Below are 25,511 nucleotides of genomic sequence, written 5' to 3' on the forward strand. Positions count from 1 at the left end.
CCGGTCCTGCCCGCTGACCTGACCTCCGGCCGCGCACGTGCCGCCGGCTGACGCTGCGGACCCGTTCCAGCCGCCGGCGATCCGAGGCCACCAGTTCCAGCTGCACCAATACTACATCGTCACGGCGTGCAACGTGTGCGGCGACTCCATCCGTGGCATCAGTCCGCAGGGCTACCAGTGCGCTCGTGAGTCGCTGTTGGGGCGTGGCGCCGGGAGAGCGCCGGCGCTCCGTGAGATGGGTGCGCCTGAGTCACTGTCGGGCCGTGGCGCCGCGAGAGGGGCGCGACTGGGTCGCTGTCAGGCCGTGGCGCCGTGGGAGGTGCGCTCGTGGGTCACTGTCGGGCCGTGGCGCCGGGAGAGCGCCGGCGCTCCGTGAGATGGGTGCGCCTGAGTCACTGTCGGGCCGTGGCGCCTCGAGAGGAACGTGCCTGAGTCACTTTTGGGGCCATGGCGCCAGGAGATGGGCGTGCTTGTGCCACTGTCCGGTCATGGCGCCGCGAGAGGGGCGCGTCCGAGTAATTTTTGGGGCCGTGGCGCCGGGAGAGCACCGGCGCTCCGTGAGAGGGACGCGCCTGAGTTATTGTCGGGCCGTGACGCCTTGAGAGGGACGCGCCTGAGTCACTTTTGGGGCCGTGGCGCCGGGAGAACTTTGGCGCTCCGTGAGAGGGACGCGCCTGAGTCAATGTAGGGCCGTGGCGCCGGGAGGGTGCCGGCGCCCCGCGAGAGGGCGCGCGCCTCGATGCGATCGGACCGTCTGTCAGGGTGGGCCGCTCGGTCCATAGGCGGGATAGTTAGTAGACCCGTCAGCCGGTAGGAGTGCCGTCCGTTTGCAGAACAGTTCGTGGCTCAGTCCGGTGTCATCGCGGCCGCGTTTGTACGTGCGTCGCTGGAGTGTAGCGCACGCAGGGCGGCCGTGACGCGCGGCCTGTGGGCGTACATATTGGGAGCTATGGCGGCCGTTCCTTCGGGCCGGGGGAGGGGGGGGGGGGGGGTGCCTTGACTGAAATGCAGATCTCTGAAGCGGTATCTGGCCGGGCATACTATTGTGTTTTCTGCGACAAGCCCTGCGTCAAATCTGGAATATTTCAACTCACAGGTTGGGCTGACACTGCAGTTCTACTAGTCCTACTGACCAATCCTGCTGTCACTGCAGTCTTCCCTCGCGCAATGGCCGAATAGTCAGCGCCTTGTGCGCTCACGTGGGGGGGGGGGGGGGGGAGGTTTATTGGAATCGCGGTTGCGCCATCACTCTGAAGTGTTAGTATGGCCAATGCAGGCGCTGGTGCCCCATACAAGAGGAATGGCGACGCGGGTCGCTCTGCTCAAACAAAGCGTTGACTGCCCGTATGGCGTTTGCCTTGTAATTCTATTGAGGCACGTTGTCACCCGGCCAGGCTTGTCTTGCGCCAGCCACAATTTGTCGACGCGTCCTGCCATCCCGCACATGCTTTTTTGCGGATGATGATACTGAGAGATGGAGATAGCGAGGGTACTTACCAAGGCTGGCGGACAGCGGACCATGTATTTGATCGAGGAAAACGGGACTGAGCGGCGGTTTATCAGCTTAGCGCCTCGCGCCGAATCGATGCGCCTGCGGCCTTAAGATAGCCCCAGGCTTCTGAAACCCACCGCCTGACAGCAGAGACGTAACGCAGGCACCGTGCTCTCTGGTAAGCTGCACAGCAAGCTGTGACAGCCCGGTAATTGCACGGAGTTAGTTCGTGCTGCCGGGACGCCGTTACCAGCGTGTGAAGCTCACTGTTATGTGGGCGGCTCATCTGTGGACCGCGCGTCGGCCGTCGTCGCGGACGTGTGGCTGCTGAGCCGGGCAGAGCAGGACGGTGCTTTTAGATTTATTTCCTGCGACGGATGTGCGTGGTCGTGTTCTTCGTGTTAAAGGCTAGTCCGTGATTGCGGATATGTATTTCATCACCACTTGTCCATTAAGTTCGATGTGACGTGGTCTTGCCGCGTAACGACTGGATGGTATCCCATCACGACGTGACAATCGCCCGTAATATTTATGTCACGGTCACGTCGTCAGTCAGCACCCAGTGACTGGTGACCGAGTCCCAACGCCACGTGGCGGCTAGACAGAACCTCATCACCTTCAAACGGGCGGCCGAATCTGCCCGCCAATGGACGGGTGGACGGGATCTCCCGGCCAGACCGTATCCGCCGGCCGACTCCGCCCAGCTTGGTCTCGCTCCGAGTGTGATGACTGGACCGAGTATCCGCGGCACGTGACGGCTCTCACGGGGCTCCATTTCCAGCGAGAGGTTCAGGTGTCGGCAGTTAGCCGGGGCCGGCGCCGCCCCGGTGTCGGCCCGGCCCAAATATAGACCCGAGCTCGCGGCGCGCCGCAGGCACCCGGACAAACTTCGCAACGTGTGTCCGCGCGGGCCGGATTCCGGCCGGCCGCAGGTGACGGTGCGGCGCGCAGTTCTTTGAGAACGGCTCCCCGTCCCGTCCCGGTCATCGGACGGGGCGGGCCGGGCGGGCCGGTCATCGGACGGGGCGGGCCGGGCGGAGGGCTGGCGGGGCGCCCCGGGCCCGACCGCGGCCGCTCGCGTCAGGGCGGCGACGGCCGCTATTGATTGGCACGGGAGACGTGTGTCAGACGGGCCGGCGGCCGGCTGACGGCCGCGCCGCGAACTGGATTAGGCCGACGGGCGGCGCGGGCGCCTCAGAGGCGGGTCGCCGCACCGGCACGCGGCACCGCTCGCCGCGGAGCGGCGTCTGCCTTCCCCGCGAGCGGCGCCGGGTCGGACGCCGCCGGTCACGCGCCCACCGCCGGTCCCGGCGCGGCCGGCCGGTGTCACGTCCGCAGGGCGGAGGCGGCCCGGGGTGGCCCGGCACGCTGGCGGGCACGGGTCGGGTCAGGGCCTGACGGGACCAGGCGGCGGCGGTCCGACGGGAGACAGGAGCTGCTGGTCCGTCGCGCCGCCGACGCGGACCCGGTCGTGTCCCGAGGCGGGCGGCTGTCTGTCTGGCAGATTCAGGCCGAAGTCCTGACGTGGACTATCGGTCGCCAAATGGTGCGCCTCCCCCGCTGCTTCAGATCAAATTGCGCCAGTAGGCCTCGTTGCTGTTCTATCTACTCAACACGTTATCGTCACGTGCATGTTTTCACATATTAGTGGAAGTAAGTTTAACTTCGTCCCATTCATAAACGAGGTTTTCATGACCCGCTAGCACTCAAAGGTCGGCGTCAGTTTCACACGTGTTGTGGAATTTTGCGAAAAGGTTGTCCGTGGGTAGTTCTGAGTTCGTCTCGGCGCCTACGGCGTCGTCCCTCCGCAGTATGTGTATAGTTCGTGTCACTCGACGGAGGAGGGCAGCCGTGGTCAGCGCTGAGCAACAGATGGTGGTTTGCGTGGACACAGTCTGTGTCGTCGCCGTCACCTCCGCAGGCCTCGATCGAGCTCTTGACAGCGCTAACCACGGCGTCGTTTTCACCAGCTGCAGCAGTGCGGCAGCGATCGGCGATGGCTTCGGGGTTACCCTGATCGGCGGCGGCTGGCGGGTGAGGTGGTTCGCTATCACTTGCCTTGCCTCATGGTGTCTGTTAGTGTTCATGGCGGGTCCAATCCTGAACATCTTTACAAGCGGCCTTCCATCCGTCGTCCGGTGCTTACGCGTACGGTACCCAGATCTTCGACGCCCTCCACTCCGACCACCTATCCGCCCGAAAATCGCGACAGGACGTGATTGTCCTCGGGTCGAATTCTCCTTCATTGCCAATTCCTTGAAGATGAGCCCCACCAATTTACCGTTCTTGTCAGAATGCCGCAGACCATGAGCACCCATCCTTTCCTCTTAGCATCTCCAGTTACGTATTAACCCCCTCGCCCTTCATAAAAGTGCTGGGAGTTGCTATCAGCCGTACCCTCTCCTGGAAGTATGACATATCTAAGGTAGGCACTAAGTACAACTCCGTTCTGTTTTGTATATATTAGGACGCGTCACTATCTCTCACCCAAGACTCTCAAACTCCTTATCCAGCCCCATATTCTCTCACATTTTGAACTACCCCGCAGGCTGGGGCGGTACCGCCGCCCGCCATCCCAGCCGCGCGTAAAAGGCGGATGCCGCGGCCGGGCCGTCTCGAGGGCGCGATTCGAGATCACATGTCACCGGTGGTGGAGTCGCTGGCCGGGCGCGGCAGAGGTCACGCACGGTCACCGCGATGGCTGTGGCGTCTTCAGAGGCCAATTGTACCCCCCCCCCCCCCCCCGCCTGCTTTCCCGCGTCCTGAGGGCGATTCGGCCGCTGTTCTCTTGTCATACCATTGTGGGTAAGCACGCGACGACATGGGGGGGGGGGGGGGAGGGGCGCGCTTTGGATCTGCCCACTTCCCGGCTGCCCATGTCGTGCAGGGCGGTTGGATGTCGTTCCGCCTCCTCCTGAGCTGCCTGCCGTCTGTCGTAGCCTCCGAAAGCGGTGTTGTGTTTATGTCAAGACTGGACCAACGTGACAGGCAGTGTTTGAGTACAAAGTGGTCGACTTACCTGATGTTAGTGTCTTTATTACGTTTCTTGGTGTGCTTTTTCATAACAGCTGCATTTTCATTTCTATCTCGTAACATTTAGCCTTTTGGCTTTAATCGAGCATTGCACCACACGTAAGGAGTACTGCATTATATATATATATATATATATATATATATATATATATATATATATATATATGTATGTATGTATGTATGTATGTGTGCATATTGCACATGATAATGAAGATGAATGAGTCCGGTGGGGTCAGTGAGTCGGCTGGGGCGCGCCCGCCGCAAACACAACATGCTGTTTCCTCGCCGTGCTTTGTTGGCGTGGCGGCCGCGCCATATCCATGCTGCCGCCTGACTCATCAGGACAAATTCGGTGTTGTGCGTCCCAGACGTAACGAACAGGTCGGACCGGTTGGCCGTCCATTTTCGGCCGGCGCCTCCCGATATGCCCGGCTAATCCGACCGCGCCGGCCGCCGCCAGACTGCGAAATGAACATACACAAGCTGTGCCTGCGGACGGTGGAGGAGCAGTGCGTGGGCGCCAACCCGCGCCGCGGCGGCGACAAGATCAGCAAGCTCATGGAGAAGATCATGCCCGAGCAGCGCAAGAAGATGGCCGGCGGCAGCTTCAACCTCGGACAGAGTGAGTGGGCCGGCCGCTTGGCAGGAGGGAGGGGAGGGGGGGGGGGGAGCGGCGCTCGGCTGTATGCAGGGGCCGGTGTTGTATTCCCGGGGTGGTGCTCATGTGCGTCGGCTGGTGCTCGATGTGTTTTCCGATGCTGGTTATCAGGTGGGTCGATGCTGCTGTCTGACGGGGCTGACTTTGAGATGCGCTGCCCTACATGCAGCACACACTGACTGAAATGAATGCGTTATGAGCTTTGTGAGCGCGGTGTGTGTGTGTGTATGAACGGGCGAGCGCCGGATGTGGGTGAGCGGGAGTGCGCGAGGTGTGTGTGAGTGGGTGAACGCCAAGTGTGTGGGGGGGGGGGGGGTGAGCGGGTGAGCGGATGATCGCAAGGTATGGGTGAGTGCGAGATGTATGAGTGGTTGAGCGGGTGAGCGCGAGGTGTGTTTGAGTGAGTAAGCGCGGAGTGTGGGTAAGCGCGGTCTCCGATCTTATGGGCAATACTTCAGTGCTCCCCCCCCCCCCCCTCCGCGTTGCCTTTATCAACGTCCTGGCGCAGTGCGCTGTACTTTCCGCCCGTCGGTGGACTATCCCCAGCCTGCGTAATATGCCGTCCTATAATCCTGGAGGCCAGCCGTTGTCATGGAGACACGGTCAACACTGGCTGTCTGATTGGAGCAGCGCAGGTCTCGGCCGCTCAATGGTTCGTCTCTCCGACCGGGTCAGCGGAGTGGCGACGTCTGCAGCCAGCCGGGCGCCCTGCAGTCGCCCGGCCGAGACCGTCCCCACCCGGCAGTGTGTGCTGCTTCCGTAATAAGTCATGGAGATGCGAGTATGGCGCGGGTTTCTGCTTAGTAAGGAAGCCCACTTTGACAGCGTGCATGCTGGCGTAGGAGTGATAGAGGGGGCTGGCGACCACGCAGGCCGTGCTGACGACGCGTCTCATTGGCGCGCACGAGAAAAACGCGGTTTATCTGCAGTCATTGTGGAGTTCTCTGGAAGGACTCATCAGTGGCGCGCGCGGTCGACCTCGCTGCCGTCCAGGCTCAGACGCGAGCCAGATTGGCGCACTCACTGGCGACAATGTCGCGTCAAGCAGGTTGGCCTCGTTCGCGCCGTCCCCCGGCCGGCCGCGCCGTCCCCGTCCGGTCGGGCGCCGCCAGACGCGGCGTGCCGCTGGCGCCGATTGATCGCGCTGCTCCTGATTCGAAGCGGCCGATTTGCATGCGCTGATCGCATTGTGCTTAAGGTCGGCTACGTGACGTGGCCGGCGCCATCAGCGGCCGTGCGTGGCGTGTCGGCCGCACGTGTCTGCGGGACGGCGCTTTCCGGCCCATTACTGGCCGACAGCCGTCAGCGGCCGGGCCGCCCGCACTGTCAGCCGAAAGCGGGGCAGCGCCGGCTCCGGCTCCGACTCCGACTCCGGCGCCGCCGGCGGCCGCCGAGCAGCCGGCCGGCGCCCAGCTGGCGGCGGCGGCGGCCGGCCTCTCGCGGGCCCGTCCCGGCTCGGCGTTAATCCCTCCCGGGGGTGGCGGCGGCCGGCGCCAGGTGCGCCCGCACGCCGCGGGTCGGTCGGCCGACGCCCGCGGCGCTGCAGCGGTCAGAGGTTGCGCCTCCGCCCGAACCGCTGGCCAGTGGTCGGCGACGCCTTGCGCGTGACGCGCTCGGGGGGAGGGCGGTCACCACCTTCGGTCGTCACGTGGCGTCTGCCTATGTGCTCCTTTGTTTGGATGCGTGCGTGGGAGCGATGAACGCGCTCCCGCGGAGCTGGCCCGGCCGTCTAACCGGGCTCTGGTCTCGCCCCGTGCCGCTCAGACGGGATTTTCATCATTTTTCCGCCGGCCAGCCCGGCAGCCGGTAGTGCGGGTAAGCCTCGGTGGCCGCGCCCTCGCCGCGCTCGTGGCACCGAGAGATCAACCCCGCTTTGCTCGCACCGTCGCAGCCAGACGGGGGCGTCGTCACGCCCTCCACGCGTCGCGAAGCACGCTGCGCCACGCGCCACACCGCCTCACTCGCCTGCCTGTCACCACGTGGTGCTCTGTTCTGTTCGGCGCTGTTTCGTGTGTATGCTGAGGTTTATCAGGTTATGATTGGCTTGGTTGGGATGCACGCCTGTAGGTATGCGTTTTTTATCTGAATGACTATTCCCTTTTACTTTTTCGCGCTGACTTCATTGCGGCGTTGCTTTCGTGTCTTATCTTATGTTATGGTTTGGAGGCGGCTGTTTGGGCTGGCACATTGCGAGCCGCCTCTCATCACCGTGTGCAACAGCTAAGCACTTCTCACCAAGAACCAGTGAATTGTAAGGCTTAGTGTCGTTTAGCTGCTGCCACTTATGTTACTGACCTGTGCTCAGTCTCCTTTGCTGGTTTCGTTCCCCTGGATGTTACGCTCTATCTTTTCACATTGTCACGGGAGCTTGTTCAGGAAGGATTATAGTATCCCGAACCATTCCGATTATCTCAGTATCATTTTGTGTGATGCGACGCTCAATGCGGCTTCGCGAAGGGGGGTTAACACTACGAAACGCCCCTCTGAAACACGTCGAGCGTCACAGTACGCGCCATTGTCGGGGCATGGCGCGCGGGTCCGCTGCCTCAGACGGCAGCGCCGGCGGCCGGTGTCGCTCTGACGCCGCTGGCAGCGCATTGCGTGCCAGTCCGGCGGCCTTTCAGCCGTTCGCGGACGGCGCCGTCGCCGGCGCTCCGTCTCGGTCAGGGGAGGAGCGCGCCGCTGGCGGTGGCGCTCCGTCCCGGTGTGGGGAAGAGTGCGCCGCTGGTGGTGGCGCTCCGTCCCGGTCTGGGGAGGAGCGTGCCGCTGGTGGTGGCGCTCCGTCCCGGTCTGGGGAGGAGCGTGCCGCTGGTGGTGGCGCTCCGTCCCGGTCTGGGGAGGAGCGCGCCGCTGGCGGTGGCGCTCCGTCCCGGTCTGGGGAGGGGCGTGCCGCTGGTGGTGGCGCTCCGTCCCGGTCTGGGCAGGAGCGCGCCGCTGGCGGTGGCGCTCCGTCCCGGTCTGGGAGGAGCGTGCCGCTGGTGGTGGCGCTCCGTCTCGGTCAGGGGAGGAGCGTGCCGCTGGCGGTGGCGCTCCGTCCCGGTCTGGGGAGGAGCGTGCCGCTGGCGGTGGCGCTCCGTCCCGGTCTGGGAGGAGCGTGCCGCTGGTGGTGGCGCTCCGTCCCGGTCTGGGGAGGGGCGCGCCACTGGTGGTGACGCTCCGTCCCGGTCTGGGGAGGAGCGCGCCGCTGGTGGTGACGCTCCGTCCCGGTCTGGGGAGGAGTGTGCCGCTGGTGGTGGCGCTCCGTCCCGGTCTTGGGGAAGAGCGTGCCGCTGGCGGTGGCGCTCCGTGTCGGACAGGTCCGGCTCTCGCGGGCGTCCCGCGCGGACCGCCCGGCTCGCCGGCTCTCCGTCCAACACAGGCGGGAGGGGGGAGGGGGCAGAGTCAGGGCACTGTCCGGCCAGAGTCCGGATGAGGTCAGGGTTTGGGTAGGGTCCCCAATGGCGTGAGGATGAGGTCAGAATTTGGGTAGGGTCCCCAATGGCGTAAACTTCTAGTCTGGCCAGGGATTGGTTGGGATGTATGAACGCTTTGGGTTCGGTTGTAATCGCCCTTTGGTCTTTATGACTAGAACCGGCGAGCGCTGAAGGTCCTTCAATGGTTCTAATCGGAGCTCGGTCAGCGGAGGGCCGGGCGGCGCGTCTGACCGACCCACGTCCGTTGCAGGCGACAGATCGAAGCGGTCTCGGGACGAATCACCCGACCAGGTGACGCCGGAGACGGACCCAGGCGCCTCCGGTGAGTACCCGGCGGCGGCACCGAGCCGCTCGCGCGCCGGTGACTACACACTGCCATTGACGTGGAGTCCGGCGTTGACACGGAGTTGGACGCTCAGACAGCCGTGAGAGGCCGCTCCTCGCTGGCCGGCCCGAGTGTGTGCTGACGTCTGGACTGGCGGCGCTCTGGTGGCCGCGGGACAGCGGAGCCGGTCGGTGTTCACCGCTAGCCCGACTCTGGCCTGTGCGCATAGCCGGGCGGGCGCGTGCGGGCCGCTTCAGGTTTTGGGTCAGGTCAGGTCAGGTCTTGTTTTGCTCGCGGCGGTTCTCGTCCCTCAGGGGATGCGATGTCGCGGCCCTGCGTAGGATGCGTCGTTAGCTGATGTGCCCACATCCGCCGGTCTTCGGATAGCTGGGCGAATGGCGCACGCCGGCAGGGTTTGGAAACGTGGCGTTTGGAGGGTGTGGGGCGAAGGCGGCTAGGACTCGCCCTGTTCCTGATGCTCCGCATATTGACGCCTCCAAACTGTATGTTGACCGGAAGTTACTCATTTCACTATGGTTGTATGCCTTGGACCAGGCTATTTACCCGTCTCACTGGAATAGCGTCTCGTACTCGTTTCGTCGGAATAACTTCTCGTAAAACTGTTTACGTTGCAAAGCCATCATTGTTTGGTATTTCCGTGGGCTTTTGCTGGCTGTATCGCGTGCATCGCGCCTTTTTTCGCGTAGCTGACAGGCCCCGGCAGAGATCCTCTGGAACCTGGCACCGATCAGGCAGTATGTGAACGCGTGTCCTTGGAGATTCGGACGATTCCGAGCGGCCGCGTCCGGCTCGACCCACCAACGGGACTCCGATTATTTGCCCAGCAGATTGCGTGGTCGGGCTGCACAGTGGGCGCAGAAGTGACGTCCTCTAGTGTGTCCGTGCCTCTCAACTGGGCTGCTGTGTTTCCGGCTCTGCGAGGGAGGCGCTTTTTTGTGCCGTAGTTGCGCCGGCAATCTTTGACTCCCCGCGACCCTGAAGATGCAATCTGATCGCTCCGATGTGTGTCTGCCGCACGCGAATTTTGCGAGAACCCGGGTTTTGTGCCATTCGCCTGCCACTCGCCGGTCATGCGTGACGACGCCGGCTGCCGCGCGGCGGGCGAGCAGCGGCGACTCCACGAATCCGGCAGTGCTCTCGGCAGTCTCGAATCCTCGCTGATCGGCCGGACCACAGCCGGCGTCTCGGAAGCCGCCGCCGGATCGACATACGCCGGCGGCGATCAATTGCGGGCAAATGGCAGCGACCGGCGGCGACGGCACGCACCCGGCGCCGCCGCCCCGGCAACGGTCGGCCGGCGGGGCACCCGCGCCCAGCCGCGCCGTCGGCGGCGCGAGGCTGCGGCCGCGCCCGCGCCCGGCGGCCGGCCGTGGTCAGCCGGGTCAGGGTCGGCCGTCCGTCCTGCGGCCGCGCGACTGACCGGGCCGGGGCCGCGCCCGACCAGCTCCGCCCGCCGCCCGCTGTGGGCCGGTTTGCGGCGAGTGGCGGCGCGGCGCCGGCGCATTGTGCGAGAGGAGAGGGGAGCGAGCGAACGGCCGGTCTCGGCTCTCGCCGCCAGCCGGCCGCCGATCGGACGTCCCCTCCCCCCCCCCCAAATGATAGGTAGAGGCCGCGTGTTTGGCGGCCGGCGCCGGCCTGGAGGCAGTTCGCAGCACGCGCCCCGCGCCGCCACTGGTGATCCATCACGGTCGTGTCGGCCGCCGCGGCCCCCACCGCGCGCTGCTACATGCTGCTCTCTCTCTCTCTCTCTCTCTCTCTCTCTCTCTCTCTCTCTCTCTCTCTCTCTCTCTCTCTCTCTCTCTCTCTCTCTCTCTCTCTCTCTCTCTCTCTCTCTCTCTCTCTCTCTCTCTCTCTCTCTCTCTCTCTCTCTCTCTCTCTCTCTCTCTCTCTCTCTCCTCTCTCTCTCTCTCTCTCTCTCTCTTTTCTCGCTCTCTCCCATTCCCTCCTCTCATCTCCGTTCCCCTCCCCTTTCTCTGTCTCTCCCCTACCTGTCTCTTTTCCTCCCTCACTCTTCCTGTCTTGATGGTTCCCTTTCTCTGCTCTGTCCATGGTCCATACACACACGTGCACACACGCACGGCGGTAATGCGTCGCTGGATACGATGGGGTGACCGTCGTTCCTCGCGGGGGGCGGGGGATCGGTGCGGCGGGAATATCCACGCACCCACCACGGCGGCCGCCGATCCGGGGGGTTTGGGAGGATGCCGGCTCGTTTTCTGCCCATTTGCCCAGGATCAGTTGTGGGGCAGGTGACTGGTGGGTAAGGCGGCGCAAAGTTTCACCCGCTTCTAATGGGATGTCTCCCTGGCATTATTTGATTGGCTCTGTTTCCAATAGCAGTGGTGTCCAGTATCTGTTTTCCACACTGAACGAACACATTCGTGCCATTATCATTTTTAGTGACGCCGTTATGGCACCGTCGAACAAGTAGCCTATCGTCGTAATGCTCAGAAATGGTCGCGTCGTTTTGGCCCATTGCAGTTAGCCTTTTTCTTACCGTGACTTTTCTCAATGCCGGAAACGAACGTCCTGTCATGTTGCCGTTGGCAATATAAGACGTGACCGACCAGAGCAGAGGGGCCCAGTACGGAGGCGCCGGCTCCTGGCTGTGATTCTGTGGGCGGGGCCTGGACTCGACGACAGCCGTGTGCATTACAACTCTCCCCGCCTGAGATGAGGCCCTCCTGAGACCAACGTGCTGCGCAGCGTTCTGCTCGTTATTATTGTAAGCGCATTTAAAGTTCCCCGTACAATTCAGCGGCTTTTAAAAATCGCAGCCTTGACTCTAACGTGCAATAGTTTGGGCTATTCATTGGAGCAAGTTGGCTGTCGTCCAGTTGCAGAATGGAGCGATCGTGCATCCGTGAAACTGCAGTCACGGAGGACCAGGTCTCATATCTCCCTCGGGAGCAGTATGTGACCCGAGTTGGACCATATCCTCGCTCGGCGCGGCGTGCTGGCGCGCCTGGCGCCGCCGCCGCCGCCGCCGCCGCCGCCGCCGCCGTTAGGCTGGCCTGGCTGGAGCTGTGCGCGCGCCGTGTGACCGTGTGCCGGCCGCCCCTCGGGTGCGGCTCGCACTCGGCCCAGGCGGCGACCGGCCCGCGGCTGACGCCGGCCAGAGCAGCCTCCCGCCGCATCGATTTAACTTATGGAGGTGGCCGAAGCGTGACGAAATGAAATCTTATTGGGCGGTGGTGTCTCCAGAATCGATGGCATGCGGCCCCGTTCCCGCCCGCCGTCGCGGCTGGCCGGCGCTGTTGGCGGCAACCCGGCCGGGCGATCCCCCCGCCCCCCCCCCCCCCCTTTCCGCCCCGCACGGGGTGTGCGCCTCCGTGCCAGCCGGAACGCCCGCCCAGCCGAGCACTGCCAACTTCATAATTTGTTTTGTTTCTCCGCGCTATCGCTTTTTTAAAGAGCGTCAGCCAACCCGGCGTCGCCGGGCGCGCTCTGGAAAGGCGGCTTTTGGGTGGCGCGCTGGTGCCACGCCCCGTGCTGTTCCTCCACGCGCGGGCGCGGGCGCGAACGGTCAGCGTCCGTCTGCGGCGGCGGGCGGGCCGGGCCGCGGCGGCCGCTCCCGGAGGCGGCCTGACCTTGCCCTCTCGCCGTGCGCCCGTGCGGCGGTGGCGGGCGGGGCGCGCGCCGCGGCCGCCAGTGTGTTCGGTGCCGACGCCGGGCGCGCCGGCCGCCGCCGGAGCGCCCCTGACCTCGCGCGGGTCAGCGCCGCGCCGCGCCGCGCCGCGTCCGCCGCGGCCGCGTCAATTAATTAGCCGCCGCGCTCGGGTGTGCCTCGCCGTAATCAAAAGCTGGCCTGCCGCAGCGGCGACTATTTTTATCGGCGATCGGCGGCGCGCTGGCAGCGCGGCCCATTCTGCGGCTTGCAATTAAGTGAGTGGGCCCGGGCTGGCCGGCGGCTGGGCCGGGCGAGGTGCGGCGCGCCGGCGGCCGCGGCCGACGCGCGTCGACGCCGGCGGCCAGTGCGCCGCGCCGGCCGACCGCTCGCCGCGGGCTGCGTGCGCCCGCCGGCTCGGTGTGTAACAGGTGGGACGTCGGCCCGGCCGCCGCCGCCGCCGTCGCCGCCGCCGCCGCCGACCGATGGAGGAGCCGGCCGAGTGCAAGGCCTCGTCGCTGCGGCGCAACAACAGCCTGAAGCGGCTGCTGCGGCGCTGGGGATCGCCAGGTGGGTGGAGCGGCGGCCGGCGCCGCCCGCGGCCGGCCACTGGCCCGGGCGCCAGCAGCGGCCGGCCGCGCGCGCGGCACCATGTTAGGCGCCGCGAGAAAAGGCGCCGAGCCGCCCGGTCGGCCGCCTCGCGTCGTTTAGGGAGTGCTGGAGGGTGCCGAGTTAAAGGCCGCGGCGAGGAGCATCGACGTGGGATATTGGGTGGCCTCCGGACGTCAACTGAAGCCGTTCTTTGAATGATTGTCTGGACTCGAGCGGCTGACAGAAGCTGCCGGCTGTACGGTTAGGTCCGTAAGCTGAGCAGATCAGAGCAGCTTTGGAGGGTGAGAAGTTAAGAGGGAGACCAGTCGGAGGCTGGCAGTGGAGGTTCTGACCTTTACTTCACATCAGTGGGCAAATATAGGACGCCAGTTGGCAATGATTGGTACTGGTATCCCCCGCTTTCCGTCGTTGTGCAGATATCGCGTAACACCGGTGAATTGTCACAAATGATAGCGTTACATTGACAATGATCGGTTCCTTTGAAACCATATATGTATAGAAATATAATATATATAACGTATACATATACATAGTTTACACGTCAGTATTGTGCTATATCATGTATCTGCCATGTATCCTAGATATTTTATTGATGACAGCTTCCTGTATTGGTCGTTATTTCCACATGTCACATTTGACGGGAGATGTTGCGCCCGAAATAGCTCGTGTGATTTCACTTTGAATCAGCGCACCGGTAGTAATGTTGTCCTTTTCGATGCGTACCATCGGATCAGCTAATGCACCGGTAGGCCGTGCGCGGTGCCCGTCCCGTATGATCGTCCCACGTGCCTCATTTCGTCCCTGAACTCTCGCGTTCCCTGAACTTCCTGAACTCCCACGTTTTGGCGTACATCCCGAGCTCGAAGAAGTGATCGCGGCGGATGCGGATGCGCCGCGCGGCGTGTTGCGCCGTCTCTCGTCCCTGGCCGGCTCGGTGAAGTGATTGTGCCCGAGGCGGATGTGGTGCGGATTAAATTGCACGTCATTTCTGGGCACCCGCCTCCCGGGGGCGGCTCTCCACCCGCGTCGCTCGCGGAGACCCCGGCCGCCGCGGGGCCGCCTCCTCAGCGCAGTGGACGGCCCGGTGCGGCGGACGCGGCGCGGTCGGGCGTCGCGCCGTCTGACCGCTCACGGCCACCCGTCTGTCCAGAGGTGGGGCAGCTGTCGACCGCAGCCCGCAGGCCGCTGCTTGCTGGCTCACTGCCGCTCCGGTGGCACGCTGGCTCGCCCTGGCAGCTTTGGGGTCGTTTTTCAGGCCACGGTTTCAAGATATGTGAGCTTTTCGTACGCGCTGGCGTTAATGAATTCGAAATGCAAGCTGTCCCCTAAAAGGGTGCCACGTTTTGAAAGAGTCAATAAGTCGGATTGTCGACGTAAAACATTAATCCAGTGTTCAAACGAAACTTCACTCATGGACGGTTTTCGCCATTACTTAGACCGCGGTCAGTGCACACATACGCACACACTCTCACACCCATCGAACTTCAGTGCAGGCTCCAGCTGTCCCGCTCACCCGCTCCACAGAGCTCAGCTGGCCGCAGGACCTGCCTGACGGCTAGGACGCACGTGCCCGCACGTGGGCGCACGTGGCCGACTGGTGCTTCTTGCACGGCACTCGGATTTTCAGCTTGAGGTCTTTGACACGGGTGGGTGACACCTGTTAGACTTGGTGTTCCAGACCAAAATGAGCCCAAATGAGGATATGGGCCCAAATAGGCCCAAATGAGGAAAATGGGATGTGAGATCGGGACCGCACAGGCAAGGTTGTTGCCACCTTCTGGAGGCAGAGTGATCCCGAAGTAGTCCTGGAGCCACCCCGGAGCCGCCCGGGACGTGAGGGGAGACGCGCCATCCTCCTGCGGTCGATGGAGGTCGATAGTGTCGGCGTACGTCCGCTCCAGGTGCTCCTAGAACATATTGATTGCCACCACGAAGTGATCTGTAATGACCAGAATAATGTTGACCCCGACAGTCCTGGAAGAATGTCCCAAGACTGCTGACCGTGCACCCGACAGGCCCTTTAAGTGGGTGCACGGAAGTGGGGTGCACCTCTGCTGCTGATTACTGACCCCGGGTGCGCTGTCTTTGGCGATTCAACGTTTTATGCAATTAAAATCTGCCTTTGGAAAACCGCCAATAATCAAAGAAGTTGTCAAAGGGGCAGAATTTACTCCTTCAGCCAGGTGCAAAGCTTCGGGCTTTCTTCTTTGTAGGACAGGCTATGTCTGGTAGTCTTACGGATCAGATGGTTTGTCAAAATGCTGTGGATTGCCGACTTTTGGGGCCGAGCCGTTGTCTGCGCCGGAGAGCTGGGGTTTTTGGCGCACTGCCAATACCAGGTGGGATCTTTTCGACTGCTTCTTGACCCATCACGCTGATGGCCCGGCCAGATGTGCCCTTGGCCCTCCCCACAGTGCCGCGAGTCAAAAGTTACCTCGTTAACTTGGGTATTGTTTTTAGAGTTGAGTAACTACTTGAAAGTGCCGTCAAATTTGGTCGTGGTAAGTATGGAAGGCGTTGCTTCCACAGTTTTGCTTGTTTTGCTTTGAGCTCATCCAGATCGTTATACAGAATGCTGAGAGGGTAAACATCAATCTCCGATAAATTTTCTCTTATGTGACGAGTAAAATACAGGTCATTCTTGCAGATAGCGTTTGTTGATGAGAATGATTTGGCTTCCCTCATGAGTGACCTTGTATTTATCGTAATTACGAGGAAGTCACGGCACGGGCTGTTTCGACGTTGAATGTGTGTGCTCTGGTGGTTACCGGCAGGCGGCATGAGTCTCATCAGTTGGAACCGTAACTAGTGTCATAATATTTGCGCTGAATGTGCTCTGAAGTCCATAGCTCCTCCGAACTGCAGTTTAGCCCACAGTCGTGTCCCAACGCAGTCCAGATTTCTTCGAAATGTGATTTACCCTCCACTTATAAGAACAATGTACTCATTGTTCGCGTCTACCCACAAATTAATATGCTGTCTCCATGGTCAGGAAAAATATGCTGAACTCGTTATCTAGCGGCTCTACGTACGAGTCCCAGAGCGGGGGCTTTCTTTGACCCGACGGACATGGAAAGGTCAGCTGACAGCTGGCCAGTGAGGGTGAGCTCAAGCGAGGGGTGGCCGTGACCCAGCGTTGTGCGGCACGCAAATCTCCTCAGTCCTGTCTGGCGAAAGTGCGATGGCAGGTGCGTCCGCTGAACCAGATGAACAATTTGGGTGGTGGGTTCAGGGCATACGCCACAAACTATGCTGGGCAGATACCCTGAACACAAGGCCGTCCGTGCAAACCATTCAGAGAAAATGCAGAGAAAATGGATCGAGTGATCATTGACAGAAGCCGCCGGCCGTCGGACGTGTCCTAGCCTCGCCTGTACACGGTAGTCACGGCGGCCGCCGGTGGGGCGGCCCGTCCGACCGGTCACCGCTCAGGCGGCGCGGCCGCCGGCCGCCGGCCGCGCCGTACGCCCGCCGGGATGGGGAAGGTCGGAGCGGATGTCGTTAGCGGTGCCGAACGCCATCCCGACGCCGGCCGATGATTGCACCGGCAGCGATTGGCCGCTGCAGGAGTCGGCCGGGGGAGGCTTGGCGTTGGGCGCGTGTCGGGGCGGAGGCGCACCGTCGATGTCGTGCGTAACGCCGGCCTGTCGCTGCTGTGTGACGAGCAGTGTGCGTGATGGGATCCTCTTGTCGCTTTTGAAACACTCAACGCAAACGTTTGGTAGGGAAGGAGAGAGCTGATTGGGCGGCGAGAGCATGTGGGTGTTGCTACCCACGAACCCGTGACCTTCCGCCGTTTTCGGCCAATGTTCAGTGTGACTCGACTTTGAACATGGTGTGAAAGATACAGAATTATCGGTTTGATGGGGCGCGATGGTGCGTCACACCTCGGCCATCATAAAGCCATCAGAGGGCGATTAGTTTGAGCGGGAGCGGGAGGCGTCCGATAAGTCGCGGGTCGTGGCGGCGCCGGAGCGGTACGGGTGGGGCCGAGCTGGACCGGCGGCAGACCGGCCTACACCCCTGCCCCAGACGCGCCCGCCCAACTGGCGGGACCTGTCGGGCTGAGTGTGACGTGAGCTGTGAGGACGCAGGTAGGAGTGAGTCCTCGGGCATCAGTTAGAGATGCTGTGTCAGTCGGATGTTGCGGTGTTAGCAAAGGTCTAGCTGATTTGCTTCGTTGCCTTCTCGCCTCGCCGACCTCTGGTCGCGTCGGGTGCGCGCGCGCGCGCGCGTGCGGACGCGCCGACGGCGGCGAGACGGGACGGGAGGAGGGAGACGAAGACCGGTCGGGCCGGCCGCTCCCTTCGCGCGGCCTTGGTGGACGCCGAGAAGTGAACGCGCGAGTCAACACCTGAGTGGGCCGAGGCGTGGGCGGCGTCGCCGAATGCCGAGTCCAGACAGGCTCGGTTTCTGCCCGCAGGTCGCCTGGTAGGCGCACACCCGCTCTGTTTCCGCGCGCGCGCGCGTGTTGCGGAACTTTGTCTCGCAGCGTTTAAATGGTTCGACGTTGTCACGTGCTAAGCGGGATTTCGGGGCGTGCGCTGTCCGGCCAGACATCGACCGTCGAGCAAGTGGATCTCTGACCTCCGCGCACACAGCTGCGGCGCTCATTAGACATGCTGGCTCCGTGTTCGTGTCCGTCCGTGTCCCATTGCCGATGATAACGAGACGCGCCGGTGTTGTGTTCTCATTTGCCGCCGGCATCCTCCTCCGCTCCGATGCAACAGGCCGTCCCCAGCGCAGTGCACGGTCGACGTCCCGCCTCAGCGCCAGCGCGGCTAATGTGGCGACGCGTTGCCACGCCACGCATTCGCTGGTGGCGGCGTGTGCCGCCGTGCGAACGAGGCGCGGTGCATGGCCGCCGCACACCGTCGGCCGGCGCGGGCTGCTACGCTGCGCGAACGGCCACCTCTAGACGCATCTGTCGGCGCCCGGTCCGCACTGATTCGCAGACGGTCAGGCGCGGTCAGCTCCGAGCGGTGCCGGCCCATCCGGCTCGGTCTGCGTCAGCGCGCCGCGGTGCGCGGGTCCGCGGCTCCGGGGACACGCGCCGTCGCCAGGGGCGCCCCGGCGGCGGCGGTGGCGCCGCTGGTCTGAGCCCGGCCCGGTGCGGGCCCGTCGCGCGCCGGCGCATGACGGCGAGTGCCTCTCGGCTGCCCAGCGACGCCCCGCTGTGAAGCTGACAGGAGTGGAGCGCTGTACATCGCTGAGGGTCCCCTCCCCCGGTGTCTGCTGAGGCGTTCGGCCCTTCAGTCTAAATCTGCTGCTGCAATCCAAGAAAATTACAATGAAACTTAATAAGCCCTAATGCATCCAAAACAGCTCAGCTAGTTAACTTCGGAGCGATGTCAATAGGCGTCCATAAATTATGTCACGCTTTTGTGGCCACTTGTTACCTCCCCCCTTCAGTTACGCACTGGTAACGCTTTCCCCTCTTCCCCTGGTGGTGTGTTCAGCGTGACGTTCCAAAAAGGGACGTCCAAGGGCCCCTAATTGAGCCAGACATGCGAAACGAATGACGGCCGTTTTCGTTATCACGAGATGAATCAGTCGTCTTTTATTTTTTTAAATAATGTTTTAGGATGATTGGTAACCACTCCTGAGTAACGATGTCTCGTCCAAAACCTCCCGCTCCCTCCCCCGTCATGCTTCCGCTCGCTCCATCAATCTATTTTCCTTTCCATGCGCAACGTGGTTTACGGATGACGTGATAGGTATGCTTTTAAAAATGCATTGCAATCAAGCTAGTTATTATTGAAATGCAATCGCAAATAGCAATTTGCGATTCATTTAGTGTATGAGTGATTTTTCCTTCCGTATTCGCGTCCCTGCCAACATACTTTTTTATTGGCCACCATAGCGCCCGACCGATGGGCCACAGGCGTATGTCATCTCGCGGTTTTTTTTTGTTGCTTTTTTTGTTAAAACATCTCCGATGGCGTCGGACCCACAGCAAACGGCTCAGAGCCCGACACGGATCCACTGCAAACGGCTCAGAGCCCGACACGGATCCACTGCAAACGGTTCAGAGCCCGACACGGATCCACTGCAAAGAGCTCAGAGCTCGACACGGACCCACAGCAAACGGCTCAGAGTCCGACACGGATCCACTGTAGACGGCTCGAGTCCGACACGGATCCACAGCAAACGGCCCAGAGCCCGACACGGATCCACCGCAAACGGCTCAGAGTCCGACACGGATCCACAGCAAACGGCCCAGAGCCCGACACGGATCCACCGCAAACGGCTCAGAGTCCGACACGGATCCACTGCAAACGGCTCAGAGCCAGACACGGACCCACTGCAAACGGCTCAGAGCCAGACACAGACCCGCTGCAAACGGTTCAGGGCCCGACGCATTGTTTTAGGTTCCTTTTCACAATCTTCAATGTGTGGCCATCGCTTACGACGCAGTTGGATAGCAATGAGAGCTGCGAGAAATAAAAGATTGTGTGACTGCCTAGACTGAGAGGAGAAATAGCGCTGCTCTGACGGCAAATAGAGAACGCAGGAAATGGCCATATCAGTGCATTTGGTATAGCTTGCTCTCGGTTTGTGTTTTGTGGGTTTGGGCTTTGGGCCCAGTCTGCCGCCGCCTGGCATGTGGTCGTGCCTCAGTGGCAGTCATCGACGCTGAAAATGTTCCAGGCGAAATGTTGACCGGCGCCACCGAAGAGAAATGTCGAGATATAAATTACGACGTAGGGCTGAGTTATTCGGCCAGCGCGTCGGCGCCGGGGTGGGTGTGACGCCTGCTGGGCTGGCGCTGCTTGCAGAGCACGGTCCGAGGGGCGCCTGGAGTGGCGCTGGCCGGCGCCCCGGTGCCGGGGTGGGTGTGACGCCTGCCGTGCAGACGCCGCTGGCAGGGCACGGTCCGAGGGGCGTCGGGAGTGGCTCTGGTCGGGGAGCCAGCCCGCTCTGTGCCGGTCAACGACTCACCGTCGGAGGAATGGGCGGCCTCCCGTCCATCCGGCGGAGGAGGGCGTGATTGGAGCGGCGTCTCCGGGATGGGACAGGGAGCAGGGCAGGTCTAGTGCTGGTGGCTGGCGGCTGGACGACACTGAACTCCCCGACCAGTGCGTCACTCTCTGGGTGGAGCAGTGGACCGTGAGTAGGACAACGGTTGAGGGGCGGTCGGGCGTCTCCCCGTATTCGGCGACCAAGGGTGGACTGGTGAACCGCGGACAGCCCACCCCGGCCGCTGGCAGCGCTGCTGCGGCCTTACAGCGCAGACACCGCGTCCGACAGGTTCCGCTCTGTGCCGCGCGGCGTCAGGCACTCGTGCCTGTGAAATACTGCCAATTGTTGCCGCAAATCGCCTCAGCGGTATGTTGACCGCCAGACGACGGGCCGATCCATCACGACACGGCTGCGGAGGCAGATAGCCTGGTCTGCCAGGGGCGGCTGTCTCTGGGCGCGAGTGCCCACTCCGCTGATCGGCGAAGTGCTTTCGGCACTTACCGTTTACGATGATTGGCCGTTGTCAAGCCGGGCCGCAATGTCCTGTTGTAACGCCCACGTGGTTTGGATTGCCGCTCGGCCCGTTTTGTGACCGGGTGCCGTTCCGCTGCGCATTTCCAAGGGTGCGCCTAATGAGAGTCGCGACGTTTGGCGGGGCTCGTAATGATGCATAGCGAACGGGTGACTCATTGGCGGCGTTGGAGCGTTGTCCTCGGGCCGCGTGGTGCGGCCTCGGCAGGTCAGGCTCGCCGACCGTCGCATGTCGCGGCCCCGCTCCGACGTGTGCGGCGTCACGCGCCGCTCGCACGTAGCCAAGCGTTACTCGTTTTGAAGCGTTCCTGTCCCGCCCCTCTCTGCCCTCCGCCCCTTCCCGTGGTTCAGCAGCGCTCACCTGGGCGGCTGCGGCGTGGCGCCGGTGGCGGCGGCGTTAGCTGAGCTGATGCTTAGCTGACTCGGCGCTAGATGGCTCTGTCGGCTCCGTTGCCGTGCCAGCAGTGTTGGTGGGCGCCGCTGGGCGGCCGGCGAGGGGGGCGGGGAGAGGGGCGACGACTGGCCGGTGGCAGTGGGACGTGGGGACCCGGCGGATGGCCTGAGAGAAGGCCGGACGATTTGTGAGGTGGCGCATGGCATACCCACTGTGTAAATGACGCATGGAAGGGCTCAGAGTAACGTGAAGTCGATGCGCACTTCGCTTTTCGCAATGTTGTGTAAATTACGCATGGAATGGCTCGGAGGAGCATCGTGAAATCAGTGTGCGATTCCCATTCGCAATGTTGCGTCCCGATAAACCTTCGGCTGGCCAGCTATGCACTGAAGCTTAGATGCCAACACTCTCACGTATGTCAACACTGTATTGTCTGGCATTGCTTTTCTAATTGGCTGGAGGCACTCGTGAGACGGTGATAGGTCCAAGGTCTCAGTGCCGCTCGATTTCATGATTACGTCATCGTGCCGATGACGATGGCCATGTGTAACGATGACTCACGCTTACTGCGCACTTCAGGTTGTGGTCAGTGAGTGCCAGCTTTCTTGCTAACAAGGTGGGGTTTTGCACACGGGACGTGCAATCACGACCCGTTTGCGATACGGCGCGGCGTGCTGCAAGCGTCAGCAGCCATCGTGCGATGATGAAACAGCTGCGTTCCCGTCGTCCCTCGGAGGATACCTGCCTGCTGGTGTGCGCTGACCACCGGCTGTTGCCCTCCCACCGAACGGAAGCGGCGTACCGCGACCCTGCCTGCGAGCGCTCGGTCCCGTGCCGTGCCCTCCCCCTCCTCCCCCATCACCCTCTGCCCCCTCAGCTTGCGCTCGTCGGCTGACCGTGAACACGTCCCGCCCCTGCCGCTCGTGTCGACGCCGCGTGGGGCGTCGTCGGTCGACCCTGGTCCGCCCGCCCCGCCCCCGCCAGGTGGCGGCCGTCGGCCCCAGGTGGACATGGCTGTGACTCATACCGCTCCCCTGTCCGCTCCCAACGGCCGCGCCGCTGCAGCAGCGGCCTCGGCAGCGCGGCGGGGGGGGGGGGGGACGCATAGCCGGGCTGGGGTGTGGCGGCGTGGGGAGCCGGCGCACGCGGCTGTTCAAATCGAGCCCCGGCAGTCGCCGAGAAGGTCAACGGACGGCGCGGCGCGGCAGGCCCGCAGGGGGCGGGGGGGGGGGGGGGAAGAGAACAGAAACGCGTGTTGGCTAGCGTGTAGCTAGCTAGCCAGGCGTATGATTACCAAAATGCTTGAGGAAAACCGGAGCACGTGTTGAAGCGCTTTGTTGTGGAACATTCTCTTGTCTGCTGTGGTTTCCAGCGGGCATTAGACGGAGACGGAGATGTCCAATGTTCTGTCCAATGTGCTCTGAGTCGCCGTCGTGTGTATGTGGGCCCGTGCCTGCGGATCTGCCTGTCGCCGCGGACCTGCTCGTCCTCGGTGACTGTGTCCACCCCGTGTCGTTGGATCTGCATCGGTCTCCGTGCCCGGTGGTCGATGTGTTCGTCACGGCATCGGTCTCCGTACCTGGTGATCGGTGTGTCCGTCACGGCATCGGTCTCCGTACCTGGTGATCGGTGTGTCCGTCACGGCATCGGTCTCCGTGCCTGGTGATCGGTGTGTCCGTCACGGCATCGGTCTCCGTGCCTGGTGATCGGTGTGTCCGTCACGGCATCGGTCTCCGTGCCTGGTGATCGGTGTGTCCGTCACGGCATCGGTCTCCGTACCTGGTGATCGGTGTGTCCGTCACGGCATCGGTCTCCGTGCCTGGTGATCGGTGTGTCCGTCACGGCATCGGTCTCCGTGCCTGGTGATCGGTGTGTCCGTCACGACATCGGCCTCCGTGCCTGGTGATCGGTGTGTCCGTCACGGCATTGGTCTCCGTACCTGGTGATCGGTGAGTCCGTCACGGCATCGGTCTCCGTGCCTGGTGATCGGTGTGTCCGTCACGGCATCGGTCTCCGTGCCTGGTGATCGGTGTGTCCGTCACGGCATCGGTCTCCGTGCCTGGTGATCGGTGTGTCCGTCACGGCATCGGTCTCCGTACTTGGTGATCGGTGGGGCCATCACGGCGAGGTCGACGCGCGCTTACACATGGTCACGTCCCAGCAGTAGTGCTGTCCTTGGGCGTGCACTGTGTACTCGGTGTGTTGATCGTGTGGCGTATGACACATCTTTGTCCCGTTCATGCGGTTGCCTGTTGGTCCAGTAGGGCTGGACCACGCTGTGTACCTGATAACTACTTATACAGTCTAACAACTGTACATTGTCGGCATCTGAAATAGAGCGTAATGAAATGGTCAAAGCTCACCTGAACCGGTGAAAGGGAGGTGGAGAGACTTGACGTAAGCAGGAGATGTGGGCCGAGTAAACATTGGTGGTTTGCTGCCCCGTGGTTTGCCGCCGGTGGCCCGGCGTAACCCTGGTTGGCGGCGGCGGCGGCGACACCGGTATGTGTGTCAGTATCACGGTCGCCGCGCGCGCTCTGTGTCACCGTCGGGGGGGGGGAGGGGGAGGGGAGGGGGGCGCTCCCGGTCGGTCGGCCGTGACGCCGCTCCTCGGCTCGGCGACGCCCGGCCGTAAGCCAGCCACGAGCCCCTCCGCACTGCACCACACCGCGCCACACTCGGTGAGCGGGAGCGGCGGGATCTTCGGATGCGACTCGTCGGTGGCGCGTGTGGCAAGGACAGGCTCGCCGGCGGCCGGCACGACTGCGGCGGGCCTCCCTTGCGAGGCCAGAGCCCGGTTGAGCGGTTGGGCCGGTGGCCGGTTTCCTCGGTAGCGGGCTCCTCGGCACGCACGGCACCGCCACCTGCCGACCACAGGCCGAGGAGGCGGCCGGGCACTCGCCTGACGACCGGCTGTCGGACCGCGCTGCGGTGTCGCACCAGGCAGCCGTCCTCAGCAGCTGCGCAGCTGGCAGACGTGACCGGCTGGCCTGGTGCCGGGGCTTAGCGGTGGGTCGTTTGGCTTGGCTGCTAGAGCAGATCAGGCTGGGAGCGTCACATTGAATTCTGCAGTGTGGCGATGCTGAAGTATAGATGACGTGTTTCCAAAGCCGGCGGGTGAGTCACGCGCTGGTGTTTCGGACACGCTCCTGTCGTGGCGTAACCCGCAGTCCCGGACCGTGGCTGCTGCCGCTTCAGGCTCGGGTGGCGGCGATATCGTCACTGGCGCGGACGGCCAGCGGCGAACGGGAACGGGGCCACGACAGCCGATTATCCTGTCCATTGTGTGGACGGCGCGGCCTCCGCACTGTCCACTGGGAGCCCACTGTTGTGCCCTGACGGCACCGCCCGGCCTCGTTCGGTGTTCCGTCCCGACTCACCGCGACGGCTCCCCTGGGGCAAGGCTGCGCATGCCTGACGGTCGGCGCGCTTCCGGGTCAGTTTTGGAACTCCGCGCGGTGCGAGTGGGACACCTGCGTCCACACAGCGACCGGTTTTTGCCCGCTGCTGTTCCATTCTCAGTCCGCCGGGTTGCACAGTCCGCACGGACCGGCCGGTCCCTGATCCACGGACTCGCTCCCCCCCCCCCCCCCCCGTCCGGCGTGAGCGGCGTTGCGCTGGCTGCCGGCGGCGCCGCCCATCCCGCGCGTCGGCAGCCACGGCTGGTGCTGCCCTCTGCGCCGTGACGTCAGCCTGCGCCGTGTTTTGTTTGTCCCATGCGGGGGGCGGGCGACTGGGGTGATAGCTCTGTTTGTGGTGGCGACGCCTGTCCAGCCGAGCAGCGGCGCCAACCCTATCTCCTGCCGCCGCGGCCCGGCCCGGTGGCGGAGCGAGATGGCCCGCCGGCGCGGCCTGGTGCGGTGAGGCCTGGTCGCCGTTGTTTGTCGGCGCGCCCCACGTGCCTGCGGCCGTCTCCTGGGAGGCTCGGTGCGCGGCGCGTTCGGGATGCCGCGGCACGCAGCGGGTTTGCACGGCCGGACGCGGGCGCCGTTCGCGGGTGTGCGCGCCGCCGCCGGCACAGCTGTCGGAGGCCGGCGAGGGGAGGCCTGGCGAATGTCACGTCACCGGGCACACAGGAGCGTGCGCGGAACACACGGCCCGGGGGAGTGGCCTCGGCCTGGCCGCGTCGCGCCGCTTCCAACGCCGCAGCCGGGCTCCGATGCTGTGCAAACAAGACGGCCGGAGCGGCCGTCTGCTGCGGTGGCAAGGTCTGCGCCCAGCGGGGGACTGGTCCGGCGGCGACGGCGGCTCGCAGCCGTGCGGGCGCCGCTCGTGGCTCTAATCGTCGCCGCGTGGGAACGGCCACCGGCCTTGGCAGGAGCGTCGTGCCGCCCCTGCCGGCCGGGCGTCGTTTTTGTCCGGCCGCCAGCTGACTACGCTCGGCAGCGGCGACGCCGGTGGTGGCGGTGTGCGGCCAACGGCGGCGGTGACGCTGTCATCCCTTCCCGCCGGGCCGCAGCAC

At 63.4% G+C, this 25,511-nt stretch overlaps 1 protein-coding gene across 1 annotated transcript in view; it reads left to right on the forward strand.

Moving 5' to 3' along the window:
* The window catches only part of LOC119094011 (rho guanine nucleotide exchange factor 11), a gene marked incomplete at its 3' end in the record, with an annotated part of 83,938 nt that overhangs the window by 11,907 nt on the left and 46,520 nt on the right, over positions 1 to 25,511 (forward strand). Inside the window, exons 8-11 of the mRNA XM_037217062.1 lie at positions 71 to 185; positions 4,986 to 5,147; positions 6,948 to 6,998; positions 8,847 to 8,918. Of these exons, the coding sequence (XP_037072957.1) occupies positions 71 to 185; positions 4,986 to 5,147; positions 6,948 to 6,998; positions 8,847 to 8,918 (400 nt within the window). The remainder of the gene's footprint in view (positions 1 to 70; positions 186 to 4,985; positions 5,148 to 6,947; positions 6,999 to 8,846; positions 8,919 to 25,511) is intronic.

Source organism: Pollicipes pollicipes, unplaced genomic scaffold (genome assembly GCF_011947565.3).
Source record: "Pollicipes pollicipes isolate AB1234 unplaced genomic scaffold, Ppol_2.1 Scaffold_4002;HRSCAF=4701_pilon_pilon_pilon, whole genome shotgun sequence".
Taxonomy (NCBI): Eukaryota; Metazoa; Arthropoda; class Thecostraca; order Pollicipedomorpha; family Pollicipedidae; genus Pollicipes; species Pollicipes pollicipes.